The sequence below is a fragment of the Amborella trichopoda genome, chromosome 11 (assembly GCF_054954075.1).
Source record: "Amborella trichopoda isolate Santa Cruz 75 chromosome 11, AtrichopodaSantaCruz75HAP2 v2.0, whole genome shotgun sequence".
NCBI lineage: Eukaryota > Viridiplantae > Streptophyta > Magnoliopsida > Amborellales > Amborellaceae > Amborella > Amborella trichopoda.
Window position 1 is genome coordinate 41,224,933 of NC_142346.1, and position 27,533 is coordinate 41,252,465.

At 39.3% G+C, this 27,533-nt stretch overlaps 1 protein-coding gene across 4 annotated transcripts in view; it reads left to right on the top strand.

Moving 5' to 3' along the window:
• The window catches only part of NRPA2 (nuclear RNA polymerase A2), a 122,105-nt gene that overhangs the window by 28,306 nt on the left and 66,266 nt on the right, over positions 1 to 27,533 (top strand). For all 4 annotated transcript variants that reach the window (XR_016044816.1, XM_020666417.2, XM_088852341.1 and 1 more), the window contains 2 exons: positions 8,681 to 8,798; positions 17,264 to 17,351. Coding sequence is in view for 3 of the 4 variants with exons in the window: in XM_020666417.2 (XP_020522076.1) it covers positions 8,681 to 8,798; positions 17,264 to 17,351 (206 nt within the window). In the remaining variant the exon portion in view is untranslated. The remainder of the gene's footprint in view (positions 1 to 8,680; positions 8,799 to 17,263; positions 17,352 to 27,533) is intronic.

A 27,533-nucleotide genomic window follows, 5' to 3' on the forward strand; every position in this document is an offset into this window, starting at 1 on the left:
GGGTTGGACAGTTGTGTTCGAAGATGAAGCATTTGGTTGGATGAATGAAGGAATGGAGACTGTGTTAGGTTACTCCGAAGTCTGAGGACGAGGGTTAGGCTGTGGGATGAAGAAAAATTTAAGAGGTGGGAGGAAAGGAGGGAGGGTTATGTATGAAATGCATTTAGTGCTAGCCTCATTTCCAGGGACATAGGAATGAGATCATATAAGGGGTGTGGTGGTAGAAAGGTGGTAAGAGAGCTTGTGATGATAGTTGAAAAATGAGAATTGAATGGGGAGGCTAGGAATATTGTTTATGAGAAAACGATGAGTGGGGGTAGTCCAAGGTTAAGGGGTGAGAGATGGGTCTTGGTACTGGGAAGTTAGGAGAGTCTATGTATTGCAGAGAAGGGGCTGTTGGATGAAGTTGTTGAGAATTTGGTAAAGGGTTTCTAGGAAGGAGGGGAGAATTGGGTAGCATATGGGATAGGTGGGATAGGTAGGATAGTTTGGCTAAGAGAGAAAGTGCTAGGTGGTTAAGGCTGTTGTGGAACCAACATCGTAGCATCTCTAGATGCTTCAGAATACCCTGATTTAAGCGCATTGGCTGATGTGGATGTTTAGATGATGGGCTTGGATGGTCTTCTCTTTTGTGTATGGTGCATGGTGGAATAGAGCCCAATGGCATTTCCTTGAGTGGATTCTCTTGTTGTGGAAATAGTGTTTTTTTCCGGTGGTCTCAGAGCTAAACAGAGGAGTCTAGAAACCTTAGACTTGCCATGGGGCAGGAGTTTAAAAGTTTTCTTCCTACCCCTGGGGCCCCAAATATAGTAGGTGTAGCCTTAGGTGACAAGACTTTCTGGGTGATCTCTGATGAACTATAAGTAGGTTGCGGTCCTCATCATCGATCCCAAGGATAGAGTACATGTGATGTAACCGGGAGGGATCCTCACATATTGGTCTTTTCCCTTTCTTGTTCAGTACAGTGGAGGATGTCGTGCATAGAATTAGGCTTGTAGCTATGGTGATCTGGCCTCAAAAAAGCTCTATAAGTGTTTTGTCAAGAGTTGTGAAGGTGGCATTTAGGTGACAGATGATGATGCTTGAAAGGGCTTGATTTGACATGACGATAGGTTGTGGGGTGATGGGATGGTTGGAAGTTTCTATAGTGGAGCATTGACAACTGGGGTAGTGGGATGGTTGCAGTGGCTCACTATTCAAGGTGGTCGGTATGAGGCGCTCTTGAGTACCTATGTGTGAAGGCGTGCCTTGGTGAGAGGACATGGGAGGAAGAGCATTTAAGGTGATGTCTTGGGTGGTGGAGATAGATGGTTTTGATTGGTTAAAGTTGAATGGCTTGGCGGTTGAAGGGCATTGCTCAATAAATGCTGGTGGTGATATGGCGGGGGTTGGTTTGGGATAAAGATTTGGAGAAGCTGAAGTGGTGGAGATAGCATTATGGGGCTCATTAAAAGAGGGTTCATGTAATGCTTGTTTTGGAAAGGATGAAGGATATGATTGCTTGCATTAATGGTGGCTGTTTGGCTACTAGCGTTTGAGTGCCCCTGTACGTGGCTGTTGGTATGCGTGAGTTGTCTTGAGAGCATAGGTTTTGCTTGTTGGGTTCCAATTGGATTGTTGGGTTTTGTGGCCTTTAAAGGCCTAGGGAGCCTGTAAAACAACAATTTACAGTGGAATATGCACTTTAGTAGGAACGTGTGTGTTGATTGACCATGGATTGGGTGGCTTATAGCCCTGGTTATGTTCAAAACCTTTACCTCTGGCCATGTAGCACTACTGATAAGGGTTTATAGTGGTCATCATTTGTTGAGGTTGGATAGATGTTCAGGGATGATGTTTATAGGCTGGGAGAATGTGTGATCTCATGTGTGCAGTTGTAGGCCTGTGAAAGCAAGAGCTAAAGCCTCAATAAACTTCCACACGACATGTATACATGACCACCACATTACCGGGAAGCAGCCCTATAAAGGCACATGTGTACATGTGCATAGAGAGAGCCCCTTTTGCACTGTAGTGACAAGTGTTGGACCTGCCCTTAAAGGGGGATTAAAATCCACATTTAAGACCATGGTTCTACCATTTATTGACTAACTTTGACAAGCCAATCATGAGCCCTTGCATTGAGATTATGGGTCATGGGTCTTTGTTGGGTTGGAGAAGAAAATAATAATGGATCATGGTTATTGGGTCAAATGGAGTTCCCTCTTTGTTGCTAATTTTGACCTTTTGGTACCAGTCTACATCTAAAATATTTTATTTTGGTAATAGAATTGTCTTTTATGATTTTTGCAAATTTGTTTAGAATTTTTTAAATATATTTCTTCTGCAAATTCATTAAAAAGGTATTTTTGAAAATTTTCAGAACTAGGAATGGCACATGTAAGGACCTACGATCCAGCCCAAACATGTGTGTGCCACCCATGAGGGGATCGTGTGGCCTTGTGAGACCCAAATAATGTCCATTTGGTGGCACACTCCACTTATTTTATTTTATGTGCCACTTTTTTTTTTAAATGTTAGATAGTTAGGGAATCTTTTAAAACTAAAATAGATTTGTTCCCTATTCAAGTGGGAGTTTTGTTTCAGACCAGAATAAAAAGATTATCTTTGGTGAAATTATAATATTTAAAGTGATTATATTTTAAATTTAATTAGAAGTTAGACTTGGGTCAAATTATGAGGGGATAATGCTCCTAATTTCTACCGAAAATCTTGATGGTTGACTTGTTGGGTGGATGGTTATGATTTAATATCTCTCACCCCACAAATTTCCTAATATTTTAATGGTCATGCTGGTTATATTAGACAAGGTATACCTAAAAGGAATCTTATTCCAACTGGGAGAAAGATTTCGTTCTATTTAAATCCTATTTGAACCCTTCTCTCAAATTATGACATATCCTCTCTCTCTTACGGCAAAATATATCTCTCATTCCCAAAAATAAGCCTCTTTCTCCCATATTTTTGGCACGCCACCATGTCTCCTTCTCTTGCTTGTGATGTCACCCAATAGGAAAGGTAAATAGGTGGTGGCACATGAAACCCTAGGGCTAGGGTTTACTGATTTTGAAGGGAGAATAGGTATGTGCAGCCTAGAATGAAATAAATTCTCAAGTTGAACCATATTTTGTTCCTATAGGGTAAATCTAACCTCTCTGAAGCCTTAGATTGGAAGATATTGCCTGAAAAGCTTCTGTATCTTAAAAATTGCAGCAAGACCTAACATATCAAGGTGGGCCATCGATCAGAGAATCGGGTGTGGGGTGTATCAAGCCTTGTGGGGGTGACTCCCAGCATCATCTAGCCAGTCTTCCCAATTGATTTAGTTATTTTTTAGTCATTTTATATTTTATTGTGAATTTCGAGGAACTTATTTTGTACTCAAAACTATTGCGGGAGATTGGTTATTGCTCATGGATGGTGTTTATTTGTTTTGACAGTAAAAATAAAGATCTTAGGTTGTATTTGAAAGCTGTAGCTATATGGAACTCAAGGTATTAAATTAAAAAAAATTTCTTTTTTCTTTTATTCCAAATACTTGAATTCCACTTACATGTGCCATAATATATTGTTGAAAAATATAAACGATGCCCTAAATGCAACCAAGGATCTTTATTTTACTGTCACGAGAAATGGAAACTATCCAGGACTTTTAAAATAGCTTTTATAACAATTTTGAATAACAATTTTGAATGCAATATAAGTTCCTGAAAAATTACAGAAAAATAGAAAATAAAACTGAAAATAAATAAAAACTAATAGGAAAACTTACTGGAAGATGCCTTGAGTTACCCACCCAACTTGGAATTGGTACACCCCACACCCGATTCCTTGACCAATGACGCACGCTAACCTTCTTTCTCTAGTGTTTAAGAGAACTAAAAAATAAACCAGGGTTTATACAAATATAGGAACAAAAATAGGGCAGATCTCAGGAGTTGATATCTCTCTAAGTGGGCTTCTATTTCTTCCTTAAAAAAAATACAACAAATATTGGGATAGTTCTCAAATAGGTTCAGACTAGGTCTTAAATAGAAGAAAATCTAGAACAAAACCTATCTCCTAGTTGGAATAGGATTCTAGTTTGAATAAGATTCCAACCTTATTTAATTTCCGTCGAAACTTTTAGTATAACTAGCAAATCTGTGGAGTAAGAGATTAATCAGAGCCATCCATCTCAAAAATCAGCCATCATGATTTTGGGTGGATAAATTAGGAACCTTATCACCTTACACTTTGACCTAGTGCACTCCTATTTAAAATAAAACCAATCAAGTTTAAATTTTATCCATTTAAAATTTTAAATCAAACTTAAAATATTTTCTAGATAAATCTAATCTAGATTTCCCACAATATTAGGAAACCATATTTCAATGGATTTCTCATCTTTAGATTTATCATATTTAAATTTGATTTTAAAAATAAAGGGGCGTACCCCTTTTTTCCCCAAAAAAATGGCATGGGGTTATTGTGCCCCAAAAAGTGGCATGCCCCCTTTCTTTTGTTAAAAAAAATTTCAATTAAAATAGGTGTCCCTCTATTTTCCTCAAAAAGTGGGGTGCCACTATTTTACCAAAAATAGTGGCATGCCTCCCCTTTAAAACTCCTTTCCAAAAACTTAGGGCTTGGCCCCTATTTTCCGAAAGTATTTGGGGGTCATGCGTGCTCCCTCTTTAGCAAAAAAAATAGGGTGTGCCAAATATGATATACAAAAATAGGCCGTGGTCCCTGGGGTACACGATGTGCCACATCTGGTTTGGATCTTTCGTCCTACATGTGTTATTTAAAGTTTTGAAAATTTCAGAAGTACCCTTTTATGAAAATTTACAGTAGAAATAAGTGACAATAAGAACACTACACTCGCCTCAGAAACCATGATCCACAACTGTTCTCTTATCCAACCCTACAAAGTCCCATGACCCACAGTCTCTTTGCAGGGGCTTATGATTGACTTGTCAATATTGGATAGTAAAACAATGAGACCATGATCCTAGAATGTGGATGACAGTCCTCCTTTAAGAGCAGGTCTAGCACTTGTCACTAAAGTGCAAATGGGGCTCTCTCAATGCACATGTACACATGTCCCTCTATGAAGGGCTATTTCCCATGTGGCTATCATATGTACATGCTGTGCGGAAGTTTGTTGAGGATTTGGCCTTTGTTTTCATAGACCTACAACCATACACCAGAGACACACAATTCTCCTAGCTTATTCCCTAAGCAGCTCTCCGACATCAACAAGGGATGACCTATTTCAAACCCTTCTCAGTTGTGCCATATGCCCAGGGCCAAAATTTTTAGACATGACCAAGGCCATAAACTGCCTAACCCTTTTTGGCAGTCAACGAACACTCCCACTGAAGTGCATATTCCACTATTCATCATTTTTACAAGCTCTCTAAGCCTTTAAAGGCCACAAAACCCAACAATATTTGGGTTTTAATTATGATTTACAGTAGTGTGTAGTTGTCCATGTAAGTGGACTTCAAGTAATATTGAATAAAAAAAAAGATTATTGATTTTGCTATGTTGAGTTTAACATACCGACTCCTTTCATAGATGATGTACTTCGTAGTTTGGTTTTATCATTATCATCATCAGAGCCTTTTACTTCGTAATTTGGTTTTATCATTATCATCATCAGAGCTTTTTCCCAATTATTTATATGAATCCTAGTCCGCTATGTTACTCCATCACAGAGCACAACCTCAGTGAGGTCTACCCCTTGCCCATTTTGAGCCTTGTACTTGAACCAACTCGTATCTTGTAACATGTGCTATATTGGGTTTGCATTGCACATGGCCAACTCGCCTAAGCCTACTTTCTCTCATCTTATTACCTATTGGAGCCACACTGAAGTTCTCCCAAATGTATTTATTTCGAATTCTAGCCCTTCTTGTCTTGTCACTCATCGATCTCAACATTCTCATCTCAACTACACTCATCCTATAGGTATGTTTTTTTTGGTCGACCAACATTCCACCACATAAAAGAATGTTGGTCTCCTAGCTGTCCTATAGAACTTCCCTTTTAGCTTCATTTGTATGCGGCGATCACATAAAACTCTAGTTGCACATCTCCACTTTGCCTATCCAGCGCTAATTTTATGTGCGTACTTCGTAATCTGGTTTGATAATAAAAATTTTCTATTCTTTGTACCACTGCAGTTTACTCACCAAGCTCCATGTAATGGTGGCTGGTTTTGGAGCTAGACGAATTCTGTTGAGAGATAGAGGCCTTCTAGCAATGTCCTCGAGAATGCGAGAGCAAAGATTTAAGGATGTTTTGTTCATCCTGGGTATGAACGAGGATGATGAGAGATCCCATGGGCAAAGTGCAAAAGGGCCTCCAATGAACGGTGATGAATTCTTCCCAACAAGTTATGGCCCTTAAAATTTGTTAACACCATAGGTGACTAGGGATTCCTTCCTCCAAGTTCTAAGATTTTGTGGATTTCATGGCTCCCCAGCTTTTTGTCCATCTTGGCAAAGTGAGACGGCCTCCCCTGAAAAAGGCCTTTCTAGATAGTAAGGCTTTCGCAACAGACTGAGCGGAGTGGAAGGAAATTATATATTTGCATTCCTGAAGGGGCTCGCAAAGAAGAGGAGGAGCTTTGAAGGTGGATTCGAGCCATTATTTGATTCCGTTGATATCGTTCCTTTGTGGTGTGAAAGAAGTGATGGTTGAGAACTTTAGGGAGAGAAGTTCTTCTAATTCTAGACTTTCGTTGATCCTCAATATGGTTGGTCTCCCCCAAAAGTTGCTTGAGTTTAAGGTTTGGAGAAGTTGACAAGGCTGTTGGAGGCTTAGAGCTAATCTTACGTGGTTGGTTGTGGCATCAGAGCTGCTTCACTTCAGCTGAACCGGCCAAGTCTTTAGGTTTGGCCCTTAAACTGAAGTGTAGTCACTCCCATGTTATTGTAATTTATTTGTATTATTTTCATAAGTACCCCCATTATATTCAAAATTCATAAAAATAGTCCTTAAATATTAAAAATTTTGGAAAAAACCATCCAAATTACTTGAATTCAAGATATGTTGTATCAGTTGAAATGTTTTAGAAAATTCTTAGGTCTACATACATGTTTAAAATTTTTAGCCTTTTTTATTTTTGAAAATTCACTCTTAGACTTATGTTAACCGTATCAAAAAAATTCACTCGTAGACTTTCCCTGATTCGGCCAAAGAGCTGAAGCACTTCACTTCCATTGTAAAAAATAAGTTCCCTCCAGGTGAATCTGAGAACATTGCTTAAAGCTAGCAAAATACTTGCAACCTACTTATGGATAGGACATTGATGCCTTATGGAGTGCCGCTAGGTATAGAGTTTCGAAAATAACGTTCGGGTGCAAATATCAACTTTATGGATGTGACATTGTGTTGAATACTGCACTGGAGTGGCCCTAGGCAGAGAGCTACAAACATACCCTTCAGTGTGCGAAAATTAGATTTAGCAATAACCTATTTTGTTCATTAGCTACTTTTAACTTCGACAGAAAAAGTTACTCTTTGGGGAACCCTGGCCACACAGAAGCAGGTGGTGTCTTTAGAGATCACCAACGTAATATCCTCGTCACCTACTCTGAATATCTTGGCTTTCAAGATTCCCAGTATGCCGAATCAATGGCCCTTCTCAAGGGCCTGCAACTTTAATCGATCTTGGGGGCAAAACCTAATAGTGGAGGGTGATTCCTTAAACATCATTACGTGGGCAACCGGGAGATCTACACCTCCTTGGTATCTTGTACTGCTTTATGATGAGATTGTATACATCTGCAGGGACATGGCACTCTTCTGGATGCATACCTCAAGGACGTCAAACGAGTTCGCCGACCTCCCAGCGAAGGATGGGGCTAGGGTCCATGATGAAGACCAGATCCGGTCCTTTTCAGCTTTGGACCGTAGAGGATACACTTAGAAGAACACTTTACTGTGTGCAGGCAACCTTTTTTAACCCATTTTTGTAAACTCATTGTAAATTTGTAAAGGGCCATTTTTTGTATACTCGCTGTAAATTTTGTAAGGGGACAAGACCTATGCTTTTTTACCGAGAGTCCCGTCTAGAAGGCATTCTTGGATTAACCCAAAATTGTACTCTCTTTCTCTAAAGCAATACAAAAGTTAACATTTATCCCCAAAAAAAAACTTTGGCAGAAAAATATCTAATAGCATGGGGACTGATGAATGATCAATATTAATGCTTTATGCATCATGCCAAACATATTGGCAGGTCATCATTAGATCACCCCTATCAAACTTATTGAGGGGGTCTCTATATGAACTGCCATTTCACCATGTAAAGAGACTTGAAGTCTCAAATCCTGTTACCTAAATGAAGTGACTTGTGTGATCTATGAGTGACACATCCTGTGCATTAATCCAAAGTTCCCAAATGGCTCCATTCCAAGAGCCCTGAGTGTTTCTAAATGTGGCTAGCATCATACTCTTTATGGCCATGTGTGCACGGTAAACATGTGCGTCATGGCTATGCATCTGCATAAGCTACACATGTTACATGACAGTGTCCATGCAAAGCCCCTGTGGGCATTTAGTTTTTATCCTTCTATTTGGCCTTTGCCTATCGATTGTAAGTATAACATGTGTGGGCAAGCGGTTTTTTGTTCAATCTATATGCATTTTTCAGGATGAAATTGTTGTAATTTATGCTTTATTTTTGTAGCTTTATGTTACAGAAGCTTTTTGCATTTGTTGATCACAATGCTGCTCCAGAGAGTTCTGATGCGCTGCAAAATCATGATGTTTTTCTGCCTGGACATCTATTAAGCGTTTGTCTTAAGGTTAGTTTTCCTGAAGCATTATTCTCCTTCTACGGTTATTATGCACTTACAAAGCACTTTGCTTGAGCTTTCATGAGGAAAAGAAGGTCTATCACTTAACCTTGTTTATTTTATCAAGCATGTTTAATTGTTGGTAGAAATTATGAGATGTACATCCAACACCTTTATTGTTTTGTTTCTTTGGATGTAACCTATTTTGGGTGAACCGCATAAAATGATGTCTTTCACTTTTGCTTGTGTTGCCGTTTGATTGTTTCCCGTTTTACTTGTTTTAGTTCTTTCTGTGTTTTTTCTAAATTTACTGCATATATTATTAATCATAGGCATTTATTTTCCTAAAATCAGCTTCTCAGCAATTGGCAAGTCAATTTTCAGGTGTTGGATTTGTTGTAGTGGGTAGCTCACTACATCAAGTAGGGATTTGAATTATACTTATTGGCCAACAACAGACAACTGCTCCTTCTCTCAGGACCGTTGCTATGCAAACTAGACCTTCTAGCTCTTTCTTCGATATTGGGCATCCTAGCAACCCATGTTGTCCTTCATTCACTTAATTTGCCTGCTACTTCTATAATCCCATACGAAGCTTAAACAACTAAACCAACATGGTGGTTGTCCCACAACTCTACCATAAATACTTGGATCTAATTATACAAATTGTCTCCCACCCTTTACTGTTTCATTACACTTTTTTTACCTCATCATCAAAATCCTATGCTAATCTACCCTCTGCTCCTCTTTCCTCTCTTTACCTCAACCACAAACACTTAATAGAAACTAAAATTCCATCTTCTCTTGGCCCTAAGAGCCTGACCCCTTTTTTTTTGATAAACGTTAACATTTGAATTGCTGGAAGAGGAGTAGTACAAGTTTGGGGTTAGCCCTAAGAGCCTGACCCCTTAACAAAAAACAACCTTCCCAGTTGTTATCTTACTGAAATAACCGACCTTGGTCCCTTAACCATCCAGGGGGGACTTTCTCCAGGAGAGACTCCAGCAGCTGAAAATTCTTTTATCACAGCTTTCCATCCACCTAGATATGATTATAAGAATAACCAGATATGGGCTGCCTCTATCTGGAATTCGAATTTCATTCAATTTCTACTCCTTATTTCGCACCTGCTCTCCTTCCCTTCTAAGGAGATTAGAAACATTGCAATGTCGAGCAAAAACCATTTCTTTAGAAGATGCAAACAATCTGAACACCCTGGAGCCTGGATTTCTCTGCTTTTCCCAACCAAAGAATATTGATCCATGTGGGGGGACTCCCCGTACACACTTGCCATATTTCCACTTACAGGGCCATTGGAGAGCTCTGTGTAGGTTTTTTGAAGATCAATAAAAAACCACCCTCACAATCTTCCCTTAAGCTCTGTCTCTATCTTAATCCTCTCTCCTTCACCTCACGTTATTCCCGACTACGTCATTATGGACAGTGGTCTTTCCAATATCATATCTCTGTTGTTAGCCAAGAGACAGAGTCGTTTAGGAGCTCAGTGAACCTTGTGGAACTTCGGATTGATCTTCCAGACATTGTGCATGGTGGACCATTGTAGTTTGTAGAAAGCGTGTCTCCAATTGGAGGAAGCGCAAATCTTTGCCCCATCTCCCCCTTACCCCTGTCCATATTGCCATCATATTCCCATCTGTTAGTCCATACTAGCGCAAATCTTTGCCCCATCGCCTTTAGGCCCTCCAGTAGATGACCCTTGTCTGGCCCAATCCACTGCCCTGTCCCCTCCCACCAAACTGCCTAAGCCTGAGTCGCCTCTCTCTATCTCTGTAACCACAGAGGTCCCCCAGGCAGATGAACAAACTATCATGAGTCTCACTATGCTGCCCCTCCTCTCATGGCCGCCCACTTGGCTAACCTAGCAGTTCAAGGTGGACTCTCTCTGAACCTTGTGGAGAAAAGCACCAGCACCTGTCTCTTCTCAGCCTTCACCGAACCTCAACGAGCTCAAGAGGGTGATTGAGGAGATCCCTTCATCCAGAGTATTTGGGGATCTTTTATGATGCTCTAAAAAATAAATCTAAAAATGACCAAAAGGTCCCCAGCCTGAAAACTCATGGTAATGATGTCCAGATGCTACAAAAGTTTGACATAGTCATTGCAAGATTTAAACAGAGCCATAAACTAAAAATCAGGTGAATTGGACATTAGAATAAGAGATTTATCAAGTTCGTCATGAAGCTACAGTGCCATGAATGGTGCCTCTCTCGGTCAACTTGAGAAGGGAGGTCAAATGGGACCCAAAAGAGTGCAAATTTGGTCTGGAATTTGGAAATGATGTTTCGAAGTGATTCTCCAAAAATTATGAAGTTTGGAGATGGATGAGTGGGTGATGTAAGGTTCACTGTCAAGCTGCAATTCCATGAATGGTGCTTATTGTGGCACTTGTAAATGGAATTCAGATATATTAATAAAAGAAAATAGAAATTTTGATTTTATACCTTGGGATTCCACATTGCCTCTTCTTTCACAAAGGAGATGTTTCGATCTTGCTAATAGATGCCATCTGTGTGAGGAAGAGGAGTCTCATTCCCACCTTTTCTTCCGCAGCTACTTTGCGTGACAGGGGGAGCATTCACTTAAGGTATTTCAATTACCGGTGGGTCATCCCTTTATGATTGAACTTCTTTTCTCCGCGTACTTCTCCCCAGCTTTTTCCTCCGTGGGATTATTCCTTCAGAGAGCATCCTTTCTAGTCGCTTTATGGTCAATTTGGAAGGAGCGGTACTCCCGTATCTTTTGCGAGATTGTTGGGGTTTGTGGCCTCTAAAGCTCGTGAGCGCATGTAAATAATAATTATAGTGGATTCTACACTTCAACGTGAGTTTGTGTGTTAGTTGACTTACTTATGGTTAAGCGGTCTATGGGCCTCGTCATAACCAAAATGCTTTCCCTTGGGTAATATGGCACTACCTTAGAGGGTTTGTAGAGGATCATCCCTTGTTGAAGTTGGAGAGACACCAAACGATGGCTTGTGGGCTAGGAGAGCTTCGTGGTCTCCTTTGTGCGGATGTAGGGCTGTGAGAGAGAAGGCTAAATCCTCAACAAACTTCTGCATGACATTTGCACATGACAACCGCATTACTGGAAAACAATCTTGAAAAGGGATATGTATACATGTGAATAGAGAGAATCCCCCTTGCACTATATAGATATGTGCGTGTGACTTGCTCTCAAGTGGGAGAAATGGTAAACCATATTCTTGGACCATGGTTTCAGTATTTTATTGGCGAGCTTTGGTGAACCAAACATGAATGTATGAGATTATGGATCATGGGTTTCGATGGGCCGGTTTGAGAAGATTGTGGAGGATCATGGCTAGTTGGTCGGTGGAGTGCCTTGGCAATCATTTTTTTATGCATTTTAGCTGGTTCTCTCTTACATAGTTTGATTTCAATTTAAGAAATTTTTTTGTGAATTTGAGTAACTTTTTCAGAAATTTGAAAATTAATTTCATATGTAAAACCCTTAAAAGGGCATTTTAGAAATTCCAAGGATTGTGGAGGGTGGGGTGGAGCACCTTGGGGCCTTTGGATCCAGTTCTCAAGTGCATCACTCTCACATGTGTGGGGGTGTGGGGGCCTATGGGGCACACACGTCACTTCTATGAGGTGGCATATTCCATTCCCTTCTTTTTGTTTTGTTTTGCTTTTTATTTTTTAAGATGTTTTATTAAAGAAGGAAATCTAGTTTAATCTTACGAAAAGATTGTGACCTTATTTTGTGAGAGTTCAGAATATTTTGTTTCTGAAAAATATTCTCTAAATCCTTAGCCAAATCTTTTTGACCTTTTGATTTCCTCCAATCTTGTGAAAGATAAGGGAAGTTTTACAAGATTATGTTTTGATTGGTCTTATCCTAGGTTGACTAGGAGTAAGCATGGGTCAAAGATTCATGGGGATAATGTTTTTAGATTGTTCCCTAAATCATGATGGCTGATTCATAGGATGGATGGCTCAGATGTGGTCATGATGAGTGATAAGTTGGATAGGCATATCTAAGGCCCTTGTGGCCAATATAAGATGGAGACCTCCCCTATTCTCCACACAAGCTTATGGAATAAGGTTGATTGATTTAAAATAAGGTGTAGAGATTGATTGAAATTAGATTTGTAATGCACAGTATTTTCTCTACACAAATATTTCATGGGAATAGACTTATGGAAACTGAGGGATAATGGTTCTTGCCCATTCCTTTAATCATGATGGCTGATCTAAGGAATGAAGGGCTAAGATCTCTTTACCCCACAGGTCTCAAAGATCTACGGTCAAGATTGAGTCTCATAATGATGGCAAAACCATATCCACCTCCCTGTAAATATTCTCTATGCGAGTGTATTCTTGACACTTATGAAATTGGATTGGCCTCTCTCTGTCTCTCTCTGTCTCTCTCTCTCTCCCATTGGTGGGTATGCTTGTCTTTCTCTCTCTCTCTTATTTCTCTTTTCTAGTTATGGTTTTGAGTTGCTTTTAGCCTAGAGTAAACCCTAAGGGGCACGCCCAAGCCACTAGAGGGTGGCTTGGTATGCCCCACTCTCTCTCTCTCTCTCCCCCATTCGTGGGTATGCCCCACTCTCTCTCTCGCTCTCTTATTTCTCTCTTCTTAGGGTTTTGAGTTGCTTTGAGTCTAGAGTAAACCCTAAGGGGCACGCCTTAGACTAGATGGTACTTGTGTTATTGTCTTATGCTATAAGATTGCTTCCATCATGTCATGCTTTTAAGAGGTTATGCCTAGGCTTCCTGAATTTTAGGTTAGGACCAAGATCCTGTGTGCGTGGTGAGGGGTGTATAAAGTCCTTGGGGCCTGAGGCCATGTATTCGGTAATTCTAATAGCTCCATGTTTCTTGATTCTTCAGGCATTGTATTTTTGTTTGATTGTAAAGAATTGCAATGGTATGCATGAGAAGATCGTATATTGTATAAGGGTATATTCTATGAATAAAGTTGTAATTTTGGACACATGTAAGTGTTCTAGCTGGTATGAATAAAAGAAAGAAACAAAAAATTTTAAATGTATATACTTACTTGGTTATATCACATTGTCCTACTTTCAAAGAAACCCTTGAAGGGGCGTTTCTAGTATTTTCCAACTTATAAGTGGTAGAGTGGGACTACGTGAGGGGCCAAGGGCCTTCATGGCCCACACGTCTAACCGCATAGAGGTGGGGCACCCATGTCCTTTCTTTATTTGTTAAGGATATTTATATTTAAAGAAAAAATTATTACGAAGTTTGGTTAGTTGGAAACCTTTTGATTTCCAAATTAGTTAGGAATTGGACCTTCTATTTAGATTAAATTTTTCGAATGAGATTATAAGTCTTTTTGAGATAAAAAGAGTCCTAATTATGTGGGACTATGAAAGTTCTAATCCTCGATTGATTAGAAGTGGATATGGGTCAAGGATCTGAGGTACAATGGTTTTGGGAGTCCTCAATCTTGTTGGCTGATTTGAGTGATGAAGAACTTAGGTTAATTCTCTTGTCGCCTCACAGGTTGCCTTGTGAGTCCCAAGTTTATTAGAAGTCCGATTTTGAGTTTGGTGATACCCCAAGTGGTAAGCACCATAAATAGGGGTGGATATTCTCATCCTAGCAATTGCAGTTTGGCAACTCTCTCCCCTTCTTTCTCCTCCATGCGATTCTCTCTCTACCTTTCTCTAGCTCTCTCATAGAGGGTGGCACACGCCATCTCTAGGGCCTAGCCCATAGAGATGGCACGCATCATCTTTGGCCCTTGTTTTTGTGTTGTCTTAGAGGGCAGCCCAGTCTTAGTTTGTGTTGATGAGTTCAAGATTGGTGCCACATTATGGCATGCTCTAGTTTAGGGGTTGCAAAGAACCCAAATAGTGTTCGTGATTAATGCTCTCAGCCCCATAGTTAGAGGGTATTGTTAGACTTTCTTCCTAGCTAGAGGACTCAGGAGGATCAAGGGACCTGTGTGCTTTTGGTCTGGCAACCGGGTATGGGGTGTGCTAAGTCCTATCGGGGTGACAATAGGCAAAATTCAGACAAGTCTACCTAGCTTTATTTGTTGTTCTATTTTTTTAGTTTAAGTCAGTTATTCAGTTCTTGATTCCTATTTTTGTATTAGATTATGAATTAGAATTTCTATTTCAACTAGGATCCTATTTAGATTGATATTCCTACTTGAATCAAGATTCCTATTTGATTTAGAATTTTAATTCGATTTTTTAAGTTTTATCTTCTTTGCGGCGGTAAGAGCTAAATATCCAAAGGTTTTATATTCTGCTTCCACTGTTTAATTTGGTGTTGTACGCAGAATTACCCAGTTGCGAATAAAAAGAGACATTTTTGAATGTACACCATGGGAATCCTACGTCCGCTACTTCCATGTTGGATGAGTTGTGAATGAATTGCTTGTGGAACTTTAGTGTTTATGGAAATCGCGACAAACTATACATAATATATTGTCAACATCTCAAAAGGAAAAAAATAGAGAAGTATTTCTGTTCTTTATCAAAAAAAATTATGAGAATCACAGTTGAAGGCTTTAATTTCTTCGTATTATTCTGGTGTCAGTTTGGGATGTTGAGCTCCACCATATTTCACTTGATGCATATGCGATTAACATTTCTATTTTTGATTATGAATATTTTAACTTGTTATATTTTTTTGCATTATGAATTCGTATCATTTATTTTTGTTATTGAATTTTGTATTTATTTGCTTATTCTTTTACTTATGAATTTGTGGTCTTGCATGGTATTATTGTGAAGTAACTATCTATGTGTTGGTTTTTAGATATTCCATAGTTGTTGTGACCAGGGTTTAAAAATCTAGTTTGGGTGGCGAAACCCGTCACACATCATGTCCTAGTCGACTCAAGCTGATTCGATTGATTCGGTTTTATCGTGCTAGAAAGAAATTGGAAGAAACTTCAAAAAATTAAAACAACGGGAGTCAATTTTGTGAAGAATAATTGATGAAAATTTGATGCATATTTTGATTTAATAATAAAAATGTTTGAGTACCTGGAGTTTGGTTCCTTTTTGACTGGCAGACAATAATTTTGTAGTCTAAAGCGTAAAAAGGACGCAAGATTGATAAAATCTGAACCCTGGCTAACGAAAAAAATTAACATAATATCTATAAAAAGTTATGGTTTTAAGAAAAATTATTTCATAGAACTTTAAATGGTGAGAAAAATAAGTAATTATAAATATTATTAAAAATTAACTAAATCCTACATGAGAGAGACTAGAAAAAATAGGCAAAAGCATTAAATATAATAGTTTTAAAAAAGAATTCAAATTTTCTCAAAATTTTTTTGGCAACGTAAATAGGAACAAAAAAGTAATTAAATTCAAATGTTATTCAAAAACTATCTAAACCCTACGGAATGACCGACAACAAAAACAATTCTAATTTTCTAGTTTAGAAAAAAAATTAATTTTCTTTAATTTTTCAGAAAATAAGATAAATACAAATATTATTAAGAATTTTCTAAACCCTACCTAAGACAGCTAGGAATGAAAAAGAATTAATATAAATCAAAACAAAAAATTATATGAAAACAGGATACATGCAAATATTTATCTAAACCAGGCTGAAGACAACCAAGAGCTAATTATTCATAGAGAATATTTTTCAGAACAAAGTAAAAATAACTATTCATAGAAAATGGAAAAATAACGACACGAAAGCATAAATTCATGAAATCCAAACCAAGTGTTTCACGTCATGTAATACGATCTTTCTATGAGAACTGCAATAAAAAATCAAAATAAATGCATTTTAGGAGAAAATGCGAAAAAAATGGTGAAAGAAAAACAAAAGCTAAATCTTGCAAGTTCTTGGTTTTGATTCAAAATTTTTGCTAGGGCTTTTGTACTTCAATATTTTGGGAACAATTAGCAACAATTTAGAACATTTTAGTGAAACATTGAGTGAGAAATTATGTATTTTTGTTTTCGTTTAAAACGTAGTCCTGAAACTTGCACTCTAGATCTCTTAAAAAATGGGCTCTTCTATTCGTAAAATTAAGATGTGGATATGTGAGAGGGTTACAATCGATTGTCTTGAAACAAATTTTAAAGACTTTTATTAGATAAAAAATTAATAGAAAGGCTGATTAGGTTTCAAAAATCATGTTAAAAGTAGAAGGCGAGTATTAATTTTGAATTTTGTTAAAGTTTAGGTTTTTATTGTTGAAATCAATTTGGGTGCTTGTAGATCAGAATGTTACAAATATATTGAAACAAAGTTGAGATATTTTCATGAAGAACTGAGAGAGATCTAGCTTTACTCTTTTGTTCGTATAAAGTAAAAAAAAGGTACGCATGTCGACTTGCCCAAGTCCGATTCGACTCAGCGATTCACGAGTCGGATTGGTGACATTTTAAACCATAGTTATAACTTGAAACCTTTTGAGTTTGTACTGTAAGTTTAAGGAATAATGTTATTGCGTTTTCTATTTTGTTTTCTGACATGTAGGACAAGCTACAACATTGGCTATATAAGTGTCGGAGTCTACTACATGCGGAGATCCACAAGGAAGAAAAAGATTTTGATCTTAGAAACAGTATGATCCTTATGTTATTATTTGTAGTGTCTACTAGAATATAGTCTTTTCTTACCCTTTTTGCATGTTTTAACATTTACTTTAGTTGGTTTGCCCTAGCTAAGATTTTAAGATGTTGGTGCTTTATTGTCCCATTTGTGTAACATATGGTAGTTTTATTCTAGTTGATTGCATGCTAAGAAGTAAATGCCCTTTTTTTTCTATAAACATTGAATGTATTTAAGCTTAGCTGTCTTTGTCATAGATCAAATTCTTAGTTGTCCAATTTCATGCCGAATTTAACCTATTTTCTTGTGAGAGATATACCTTGCATCAAGGCTTTTGTTTCCATCTCTTTCTTGCTGTTATAGGTGCGCGCATGGCATTTTATCCTTTCTCAGACACAACTTAATAAATTTTGCTGACTAGCCTTGACATTTTGTGTATATTAAATCCAAAAATACTATGATATTCCTTGACCGCTTGCCTGCCTTTAGTCGCTCACCCAATCCTCCTCGCGGGAGGGTTGGGCAAAGATTACCCATCCACCTAAATCTCCAAAATGATGATTCTAGTGTGGGATATTAGGGACTGGGTAGTTACAACAAAAGAAATGCCGTCCGAACCTTAGCACAAAATCTGCAACTTGAGTTGCTGGCGTCAATTGAAACCAAGCTTCCCGTGTCTTCTCATTTAGCAGTTAGATGTATCAGAGTCTTTGGGGGCGTTAGCGGGAATCTGGGTATGTGGGATTTCTCAACACATTCTTTGTTCCCTCTTCAGTTAGGAACGTTTTAGTCAACCTATCGCTATGGAACGGTACTAATTTTGCCACTATTAGGCAAAACGTCAATATGAGTATCCCAATTCCTTGGCCCTTGGGTATTAATAGGGATTTCAATGTATTTAGGAGAACACTTGAGAGAAACGCGAGGGGGGAGGGGGGGGAGGGGGGTTGCTAAATAACTTCTTGTATGGGAGCTTTCTCGTAGCTCCTTGAAAGGAACCTACTTTTTGATGTCCTGCTTGTTGGTTTTTTTGCCATTAAAACCCTGTAAGAGCTTGTAAAAATAAATAAATATAGTGAATTGTGTACGTTGCAGTGGGAGTGTATGTTGGTTGATTAACCTTGGGTTGGGCGATGTATGGTCGAGGTTATTGTCTAAAACCCTTTGTCCTTGGTCATAGGCACTACCTTTGAGGGTCTCCTAGAGTGTCATCCCTTGTTGAAGTCGGAAAAATGCTCAAAGTTTATTTATAGGCTAGGAGAACTTTGTGATCGCCTATTCGTGGTTGTGAGCTTGTGAGGGGGGGAGGGTTAAATTCTCGACAAAACTTCTGCACCATATGTAAAAATGACAACCACATTCTGTGAAGCAACCCTATAGAGGGATTCATGGACATGTGCATAGAAACGCTACTCCTTGCACTCTGGTGATATGTGGATGTGATACTCTTTTAATGGGGGGCGCCTGTAATCCATATATTAGGACCGTGGTTGCTCTATTTTCTTGGCTTGTTTTGACGGGCCAATCATGAGGCCATGCACATGAATGTAGGTCATGGATTTTGAATTTTGCTTATTCTTTTGTTATTTTCTAAATATTTTCATATTTCTTAAAATATTATTTTGTGGCTTATAACCTTTAAAAGGGCAGTCTGAGATTTCTGCAACTTTATAGGGCATGGTGAGACCCTCGTAAGGGGGACATGGGCTTGGGCCTCACACTTGTTGGACCCACATGGGGGTGGGATATGTAGGTGACATGCCGCTCCTAGGTAGCATGCCACATCTTAGGTGGCCTTTGATAACTATCAATGTAGTTTCCCTACGAAATTCTCTACTGCTGACTTTTCTGGATTCTTGGAGGAAGGTGAAAATTGGTAGCCGCAAAACCGGGAACCCTCTTTGATAAACTGTGGTTCTAGTATTTTTATTTTATTGGTATTGGAAAAGCTGTCTTAACCATTCCTTAGGTATTTCATTGATTTGATGTTCAAAATGCATATTTTGATTAAGATTTTCTTTCTGCATCCCATCTAATGGATTTTTTATAAAATGTACGAATGAGATTGAAACATAATATCTGAACATAAGTATAATGTACCAAAATGCTTCTCGCTGCTTCAATTCTGTCTCTTTGAGAAATGAATCACAAAACAATAAAAAGAAGAGTTTTAGAGAGAGATAGAAATGGGCTCAAATGGGGTGGTCAGTGTGGTGGGGCACCACAACATGGCATTTTGAGTTCCATTCCGACTTACAGGTGCTTGGAACTCTTGCTAATCCATTTATGTGAATAAAAAAAGCTCTTGATTTTATTTGTTCTCGAGTGAGTTTGTTTGTTGATCTTGTGCATTTTCTATGGTCGATGTTTTGGAGTCTTTATCTTTCTTTAAAATTTCCTTATTGCGGCATATTAACAAAACCATACACTATTGGACAATAAACTTTTCGAATCAGAAGTCTTTGCTAACAAATCTAAATTTCAACTTCCACTGTTAGAAAAAAGTTCCAAAGAGAGACATCTGATATAACAATTGTCAAGGCAGCAGGGAAGAGTAATTTTGTGAAGCACATCCTCCTGCATTTTTTTCTTTGGTCTTTTTGTTCATCTTTACCCCACCAATTTTGTACAAAGCAGTTTATTGTCCTGGCATATACCACTATGGTAAAGCCTGTAAAGCTCTTGTTACAAGGGCATATACAGCTAACATTTTTCCCAAAAAGAATGCGAATATATAATCATGAAATTAAACATGGAAGTCTTTATTGAAACTTGTACAACTAATCTGAAAGGGAAGCAACACAAAACCTCGAATTATCTAGTGATGTACTAGTAAACCAAGACAATGCAACACTAACAAGTATCTATAAATGCACTAAAATGCAGAAAAAAAATGCATTTCTTGGGTATTCAATTTGATTAATATTGGGATACATATCTTGTATCAATGAGATAAAGGATGCATGGATTTGAGTCACGACTTTGGATAATTCAATGGTTGGCCTCATTCTTTCGAGGTAATATTGGGTAACAGGCATACCATCAAGTGCCTGCAACATATTCCGAACAGCTGATATGCAACCATCACACTTCATATCAACTATGAAATCTGTCCACAAAAAAGCCAGTGAATTCAAAATTTTGCAAAAAGGGAAAAGTTGAAACTGCTCTGCAAAATTTTGTAGTCCAAATTTCACCTGATTTCTTTTACTGTTGCCCATAAATTTGTTAGTACGTTATCAATATTTTCCCCAACTTTTTTCCCCTTGATTTTGTGGAGTGCTTCCAACTTTCTTGTAAATTTCAAAATTCCTGAATTATGAAACACTAGTTTACTTTCCACTGAATGGCCTGAGGTAATTGGATTAAGCTCAATAAGAACAATATATTCACATAATGGACCATGATTCACACTTCAAGAATATTTCAGTAAATTCAACCAAATTTAACCATTCATTTATGTGTTTAAATACATTTTTCTTGGATTTCAACCCAAATTCAGTAATTCCCCCAAACTGTAACAAATTATCTACCCAATTTCACTGAAACCATGCTCAAGGGCTACACTCACCAGAATCTTTCGTAAACTTTCACCATCCTGCAAAGCAAAGGAGATGGAAAACACAAGGAAAAAAATGGAAAACAAAAAGGAAATAAAAAAAAAACCAAATCAGACAGCTCAATTTCTCAAGAAGTATTCCCTAAGAAAAAAAAAAGAAACCAAAAACCCTGTTCATCATAAAGGATATCGTTTTCTTAATTTTACTAGTTGATTTCTCTGAGATTGGTATTAGATGTTGCTGAATCCATGAAAAGAGAAGCTTTCAAATGCTTAAATCCTCCAAAAAATTTAGAAGAGATCCCTTGATTACCTTTTTTTTTTTTTTTTAATGCAGTAACCCTAAATTTGCATAAGGGTTTCTATTATTTGAATTTGAGGATAGAGATGATGAAAAGAAGCGAAGTGTGGCTGGTACAATATCTAATGATGCTGCCCCAAAAAATTTGCAGCGTTTATTATCCGGCAAGGATAAAGAGTGGGACTTTCATTGAAAGTTGTTGTTCATGCCTACCTATAAGCGGCAGCTTTCCTTAAGGGGAACAGTGAATGGCGGGAAGTCGAGTTCCGACTTTCACCATTTTTAATGTTTTCAAACCGGTGAAAACCACACTAGCAGGGAAAGTCGGGTACTTTATGCTGTTATCACAGACCTTAGGTATAATAGGTTTCTCACGTGTTGGCAAAGTCGTGAGGTTAAATCTTTTAGAATATTTTGTGGGAGCAAAATAAGGTGTGATCAAATATTTTGTGCTTAGGCAATATTTGAGAAATATTTGAATTTTGACTTTTAATTTGTAGAAACTATACTTTGTGATATAGTCAAATTAGAAAATTATGTTATCCTATGTTGACTCGGAGTGGATAAGCGTCAAAGATTCAGGGAAAAATTATCCTAGGTTCCTCCCAAAATCATGGTGGCGGATATGATGGATGGATGATTCTGATTTGTTTCTTTATCACCTCATAGCTCTTTCTCCCTTCTCCCTCACTTTCTACCCCCTTATCCTAGAAGAGCTTCTTCAGCCAGGCCAGAAGCACAAGTTGTTAATCGGCAGCTCTCCCAACCAGATAACGAACAAAGACCTTATTCCTTTGGGCACTGATGCTACTCATTTGATGGACCACTTTCCTCCTGATGCAGCTTCTATCTTGAACTTGCTGGCCCCTCACCTTTCGGATACCCCTCACCTTGTCCACATCCGCAGAGTTCACACACTACTTGTTGCTTGGCCCTCCTCTTCCCCCTTAATGTTCTCCACTTACTCCTCCATACAGATACACCATTTCCTCACTTACCTTCGTTCCTTTTCTTATGTAAACCCTCCCCATGTTTTTCCCTTCCCTTATGAAACCCGTTCTACCCCTTCATCCCATGACCCCATCCCAAACCTGGACCCTAACCACAACTAATTCATTCTTTGTCCCCTCCCTCTTCCTCTGCTACTCCTGTTCTCCCCAACACCCACCCTGCACAAGCAGTCGCCCCCATAAACTTTTTTGTCCCTTCCATTTCTACCCCCCGACCTCTACCCCTCTAACCCTACCTCTCCTTTGGCAGAAGCTGAAACTGAGCCTCCCGATATATCAACCAAGCTAATACCTGATTTCGAGTTTGTCGAGAATTCAACGGAACCCATCTCTCCCTCTTAGGCTGGCGACGAGGCTAAGGAGGTCGACAGGGATGGGACAAACAGGGATGACGATAGGATGAGAGAGATGTACAGACTTATGGGTTTCGAATACGATGGACCCGAAGGGACGGCTCACAAATTCATGACAGCTGACGCGCATTGCAGGATGCAGGCAAGATTCAGAGGTCAGAGAGATTTTTGCAACCTTTTTTCCTCCTTACCCTTTGTTGGAAAGCCAATAGACTGTCTCCCCTCTCCTTCCACCACTGACCGTCTGAGGAGGTCTCTTAGATTGGCCTTTTTCTCCTCGCTTACCCCTAAAAGATGAAGCTGCAAATTTGGAACATGAGAGGGCTAGGACAGTCCTCCAAGAAGGACGGTGTCAAGGACCTCACCTCAAAACTCTCTCCTACAGTTCTTGCCCTCCTTGAAACCAAACCACCAGAGCGTAGTCTCCAACTCATTCGCTACGTCTGGGGTAGAAGACCATGCCAGTGGGTCTCTCTACCGGCGAATGGGGCTTCAGGAGGTATATGGGTGGTCTGGGACCCTTCAGACCATACTTTAAACTCCTCCTTTATAAGGGAGTTTTTAGTCACTCTTCTCCTTTCTTGCATCTCTGATGGGGTCCCATGGAAATTCTCGGCAGTTATGGCCCAAACTCACCCACCCTCAAGAACCAGGCTTTGGGCAGAATTGGAACATGTAGCATCCCTTCCACACCCCATTTGGTGCTTGGGAGGAGATTTTAATGTCATCTGATGGTCTTATGAGAGAAACTCCTCAACATCTATCTCCCAGGATATGAGAGATTTCTCGGATTTTATCAGTCGAAATGAACTCTTAGACATTCCCCTTCAAGGCTGTTGGTATACGTGGTCCAACCACACTACCAAACCCACCCTTTCTAAATTAGATAGATTCCTCCTTTCTGTGAACTGGGAGGAATGCTTTCCGAGGTCTTTATCAATGGTCCTTCCTAAACCTACATCCGACCACTATCCCATTATGCTTGATACGATTGCAGTAAAGTGGGGCCTTAGACCCTTCAAATTTGAACTTCACTGGCTCCAAGAGGAGTCTTTACATACCCTAGTCCAAACCTGGTGGAATTGTTTTTCTTCCCAGGTCACGGGTAGAGCTGGATCCTTTAGACCAAAATCCAACTCCTCAAATCCTCTCTCAAAACTTGGAGTCGTTCCATCCTCGGTAACTTCTCCCATATCAAGTCTTCCCTGTTAGAAACCATTAGAAAAATTGATCTTCTCGAGGAAACTAGAACTCTGGATGCCTCAGAGCGGGACCTCATATCCAAGACAAAACTGGAATACCTTTCTACTCTAAAAAAAGAAGAGATCTACTGGTTCCATAGATCAAGAATTACTTGGTTGAAAGCAACAGATCATAACACTGCCTTTTTTCATCGAATAGCTAATTGTTGCAGAAGAGAATACTATCTCGATGATCAAATTAAACAACCGCTACCTTGCTCAACCAGTAGAATTAGAGTAGGCAATCATAGAGTTCTTTCAGACTCTATACTCGGCTCCTTTTGGCCCCAGACTGAAATGTCATCCCTTGATTTCTTAACCCTCACTGAAGACCAAGCTGTTTGGCTGGAGCGACCCTTCACAGAAGAAGAAATTATACAAGCAATCAATGCTCTAGTCAAAGATAAGGCCCCCGGTCCCGACGGCTTTCCGATTGCACCGTTCAAGGCTTTTTGGGATATCTTCTGTTCTGACTTCATCAAGTTCATGAGGAATTTTTCCTATAGGGAACCCTTCACAAAGCCATGAATGCCACCTTCCTAGCATTTGTCCCTAAAGTAGAAGGGGCTGAGGAAGTCAAAGACTTCTGTCCAATCAGTCTTCTCAACTCCTACAAGATTCTGGCAAAAGTCTCGCTTCTCGGCTTCAACATGTCCTCCTTTCTATCATCTCCTCTTCACAAACTACCTTGATCAAAGATCGGATAAATTCTTGATGGGGCCTTAGTGGTTCACGAGTGCATCCACTCGAGGCATCTGGCCAAAAAACCAGGTCTTTTCTTCAAAATAGGCTGGGAAAAAGCCTATGCCCATGTTGACTGGTTAATTCTGGATGAGTCGATGGCTAGAATGGGTTTCCGGGATCAATGGAGGAAGTGGATGAGAGGTTGCTACTCCCATCCACACTTTTCTATTCTTATCAATGGAACCCCAAAAGGTTACTTCCGTTCCTCGAGGGGTCTTCGTCAAGGTGACTCCCTCTCTCCCTTCCTATTTGCCATTTCAGCGGAAATTTTCGGTCGCTCTATTTCCCGGATATATTAGGCAGGTCTCCTTTCCGGCTTCAGGAGCTGTAGACACGGCCCAACAATGTCTCATTTGCACTACACGGATGACACTTTGGTATTTATTGATGCCTCTCCAAACGAAGTTGACACCTTCAAACTATTCTTGAATTGCTTCCAAACAGCAACTGGGTTCAAAGTCAATATGGAAAAATCTAAAATGCTGGGTGTTGCTATGACGAATGCAGAAGTCAGAGCACTCGTTCTGGGTTGGGAGTGTAAAGTGGAGGATCTCCCTACTACCTACCTAGGCCTCCCATTGGGGCTTGGAAAACCCAATAAGAGGCAATGGTCCCAAGTCTGAGATAAGGTAGATAGACGTCTGGCTGGGTGGAAGGGCAGATTCCTCTCAAAGGCCGGTAGAACGACCCTGATTAAAGCTACACTAGCAAACTCCCTGGTTTACCTCATGTCTCTCTTCCATATGCCAGCCTAGGTGGCTAACTGTCTGGACCAACTCATGAGGAACTTCTTATGGTCGGGGCAGGCTGAAAGAAAAAATTTCATCTCGTAGCTTGGGACAATATTTGTCTACCCAAAAATCAGGGAGGTCTAGGAATCAGAGTCCTTCGAAAACACAACCTGGCACTTCTAGGGAAATGGTGGTGGCGTCTAGCCACTCAACCTAATGCTCTTTGGGCTCAGGTTTTAAGGAATAAGTATAGAATCCCCGAAGGTGCCTGGATGCCAGAAAGGAGTCAGTTGCATCACGCCTAAGGAGCTTGGAAGTCTTTTTCCTCTGCCCTTACTCAGTTCAGAAGATTCTTAAGGTTTCATCCTAGAAAAGGTTCTAGAGTGAGATTCTGATCAGATTTGTGGTTATGACCCTCCCCTCTGCGAGAGGTGTTCCCTACCCTCTACTCACTTGCTCTAAACAAAGAATCTTCAATTGCTGAGGGAATGGTTTTGACAGGAGGCCGTAGAGTTTGGAATCCATCCTTTTGAAGGAACCTAACAGAAGAGGAAACCAATCACTTCCTGTTGCTCTCGACAACCCTACACTCTCTCTTTATCTCACGTCAAGGCAGAGATGCTATAGTCTGGACTCTAGCCCCCTCTGGTATTTTCTCAGTAGCCTCCTTTTATAAAAGCTTAACTCTGCCTCCCACTCTCCTCGGGAATCCCACCTCGATACCGTCCAAAGTTTGGTCCACCATTGCTCCACCCAAAGTTCAGACTTTCAACTGGCTCACCTGGTCCCAAAGAGCTCTCATGGTGGACCACCTCCAAAAGAGAGGGATCTCGATCCTTAATAGGTGTGCTCTGTGTCATTGCGAGGAGGAATCAAATCCCCATTTATTCATCCTCTGTGACTTTACCTACGATCTTTGGGGCCAAGTGTTGCAACTATTTGGCTTCAAATGGGTCACCTCTCCTCGGTCAAGGCCTTGTTATCTTACGATCTCGATTCATGTTGACCAAAGGTCGGAAGAATCTTATGGAAGGCCACTATAGCTGCAACCATTTGGACAGTCTGGGTGGATAGAAACACTAGAATCTTTCAAGGCCTAAAACTCCACACACCGGCACTTCTACACAAGGCAATCTCTTTGGTCACTTTCTGGGCCTCATACCATAAGGTCTTTTCGGGCATTCCAAGGAGTTTCTTCCTCACTCAATGGAAAAATGTCCTTCATCACCAACCGCTATTGGTAACAAGACCTAATTACTGGCAACCACCACCAGGCTGATTTGGCAAAACTTGGGCTAAATCAACAAACTCTAGATCTGATTGTAACTTCTCTTCGTTGTTGAAGAAACCTATGCTCCTATACTGCTTGATGCAGGAATGAAAGGTGGGAAATTATATCCACTTTTTGCCCGAATCTCAAACAAGTAAAAATCAGCAAGAATGAAGAAAAAGCATGGCTATAAATCAATCCAAGAAAAGAACTGTCTTTTGTCATAAAATAAAATTCATTCCATTAGAATAAGTCTCCCAAAATGTGTTATCTAAACTTTTATAAGCATATGAAACGCCAAAATTATCTTGAGATCCTAATAAACATTTAAGATTCTAATATACCTCTAAATAATACTAAAATTTCTGAAATATCCGTGAACAGTAATGCATGAATAGTACCCATGAACGGTAACATGTGAACAATGCCCGTGAGTAGTACCTTTGTATTGTAACTAGTGAATAGTGAATAAAAAATACAAAGAGCCCTAGAATCCCTAGAGAAAAAACATTAGAAATATCCCTAAAACTAAAATTGAAATAAAAATCTTTTGAACTTAATCAAAAATTAAAAATAAGAAAAATTTTGTCTTTCATTAGGTGCTTTATGACTTTTACAAATTACTTCCGATTTGGGAATGTATTCTTGTTGAGTAAAAAGTTAGAAGCCCTATATCGTTTCATAGAACAAGAAGCCGATGAAGAAACCCAAATAAACAATGAAATTAAGGTGCATACAATTATTTAATCAGTTTTGCATTAAGCATGCACCCCAACCCAATATCTCATGGCTCTTGGCTGTTGACTTCAATACTGTTAGATGGCCTCATGAGAAATCCAATGGGGGAAATATCAAAGTAGAAACTCTTATCACACAAATCTTTGACAGACAAAGTAGAATCCAAGCAAAAATAGAGGAATATCAAAGCAAAAATCGAGTTCAAGTTAGAAAGTCAAAGTAGAATCCAAGCAAAAATCGATCTCTCC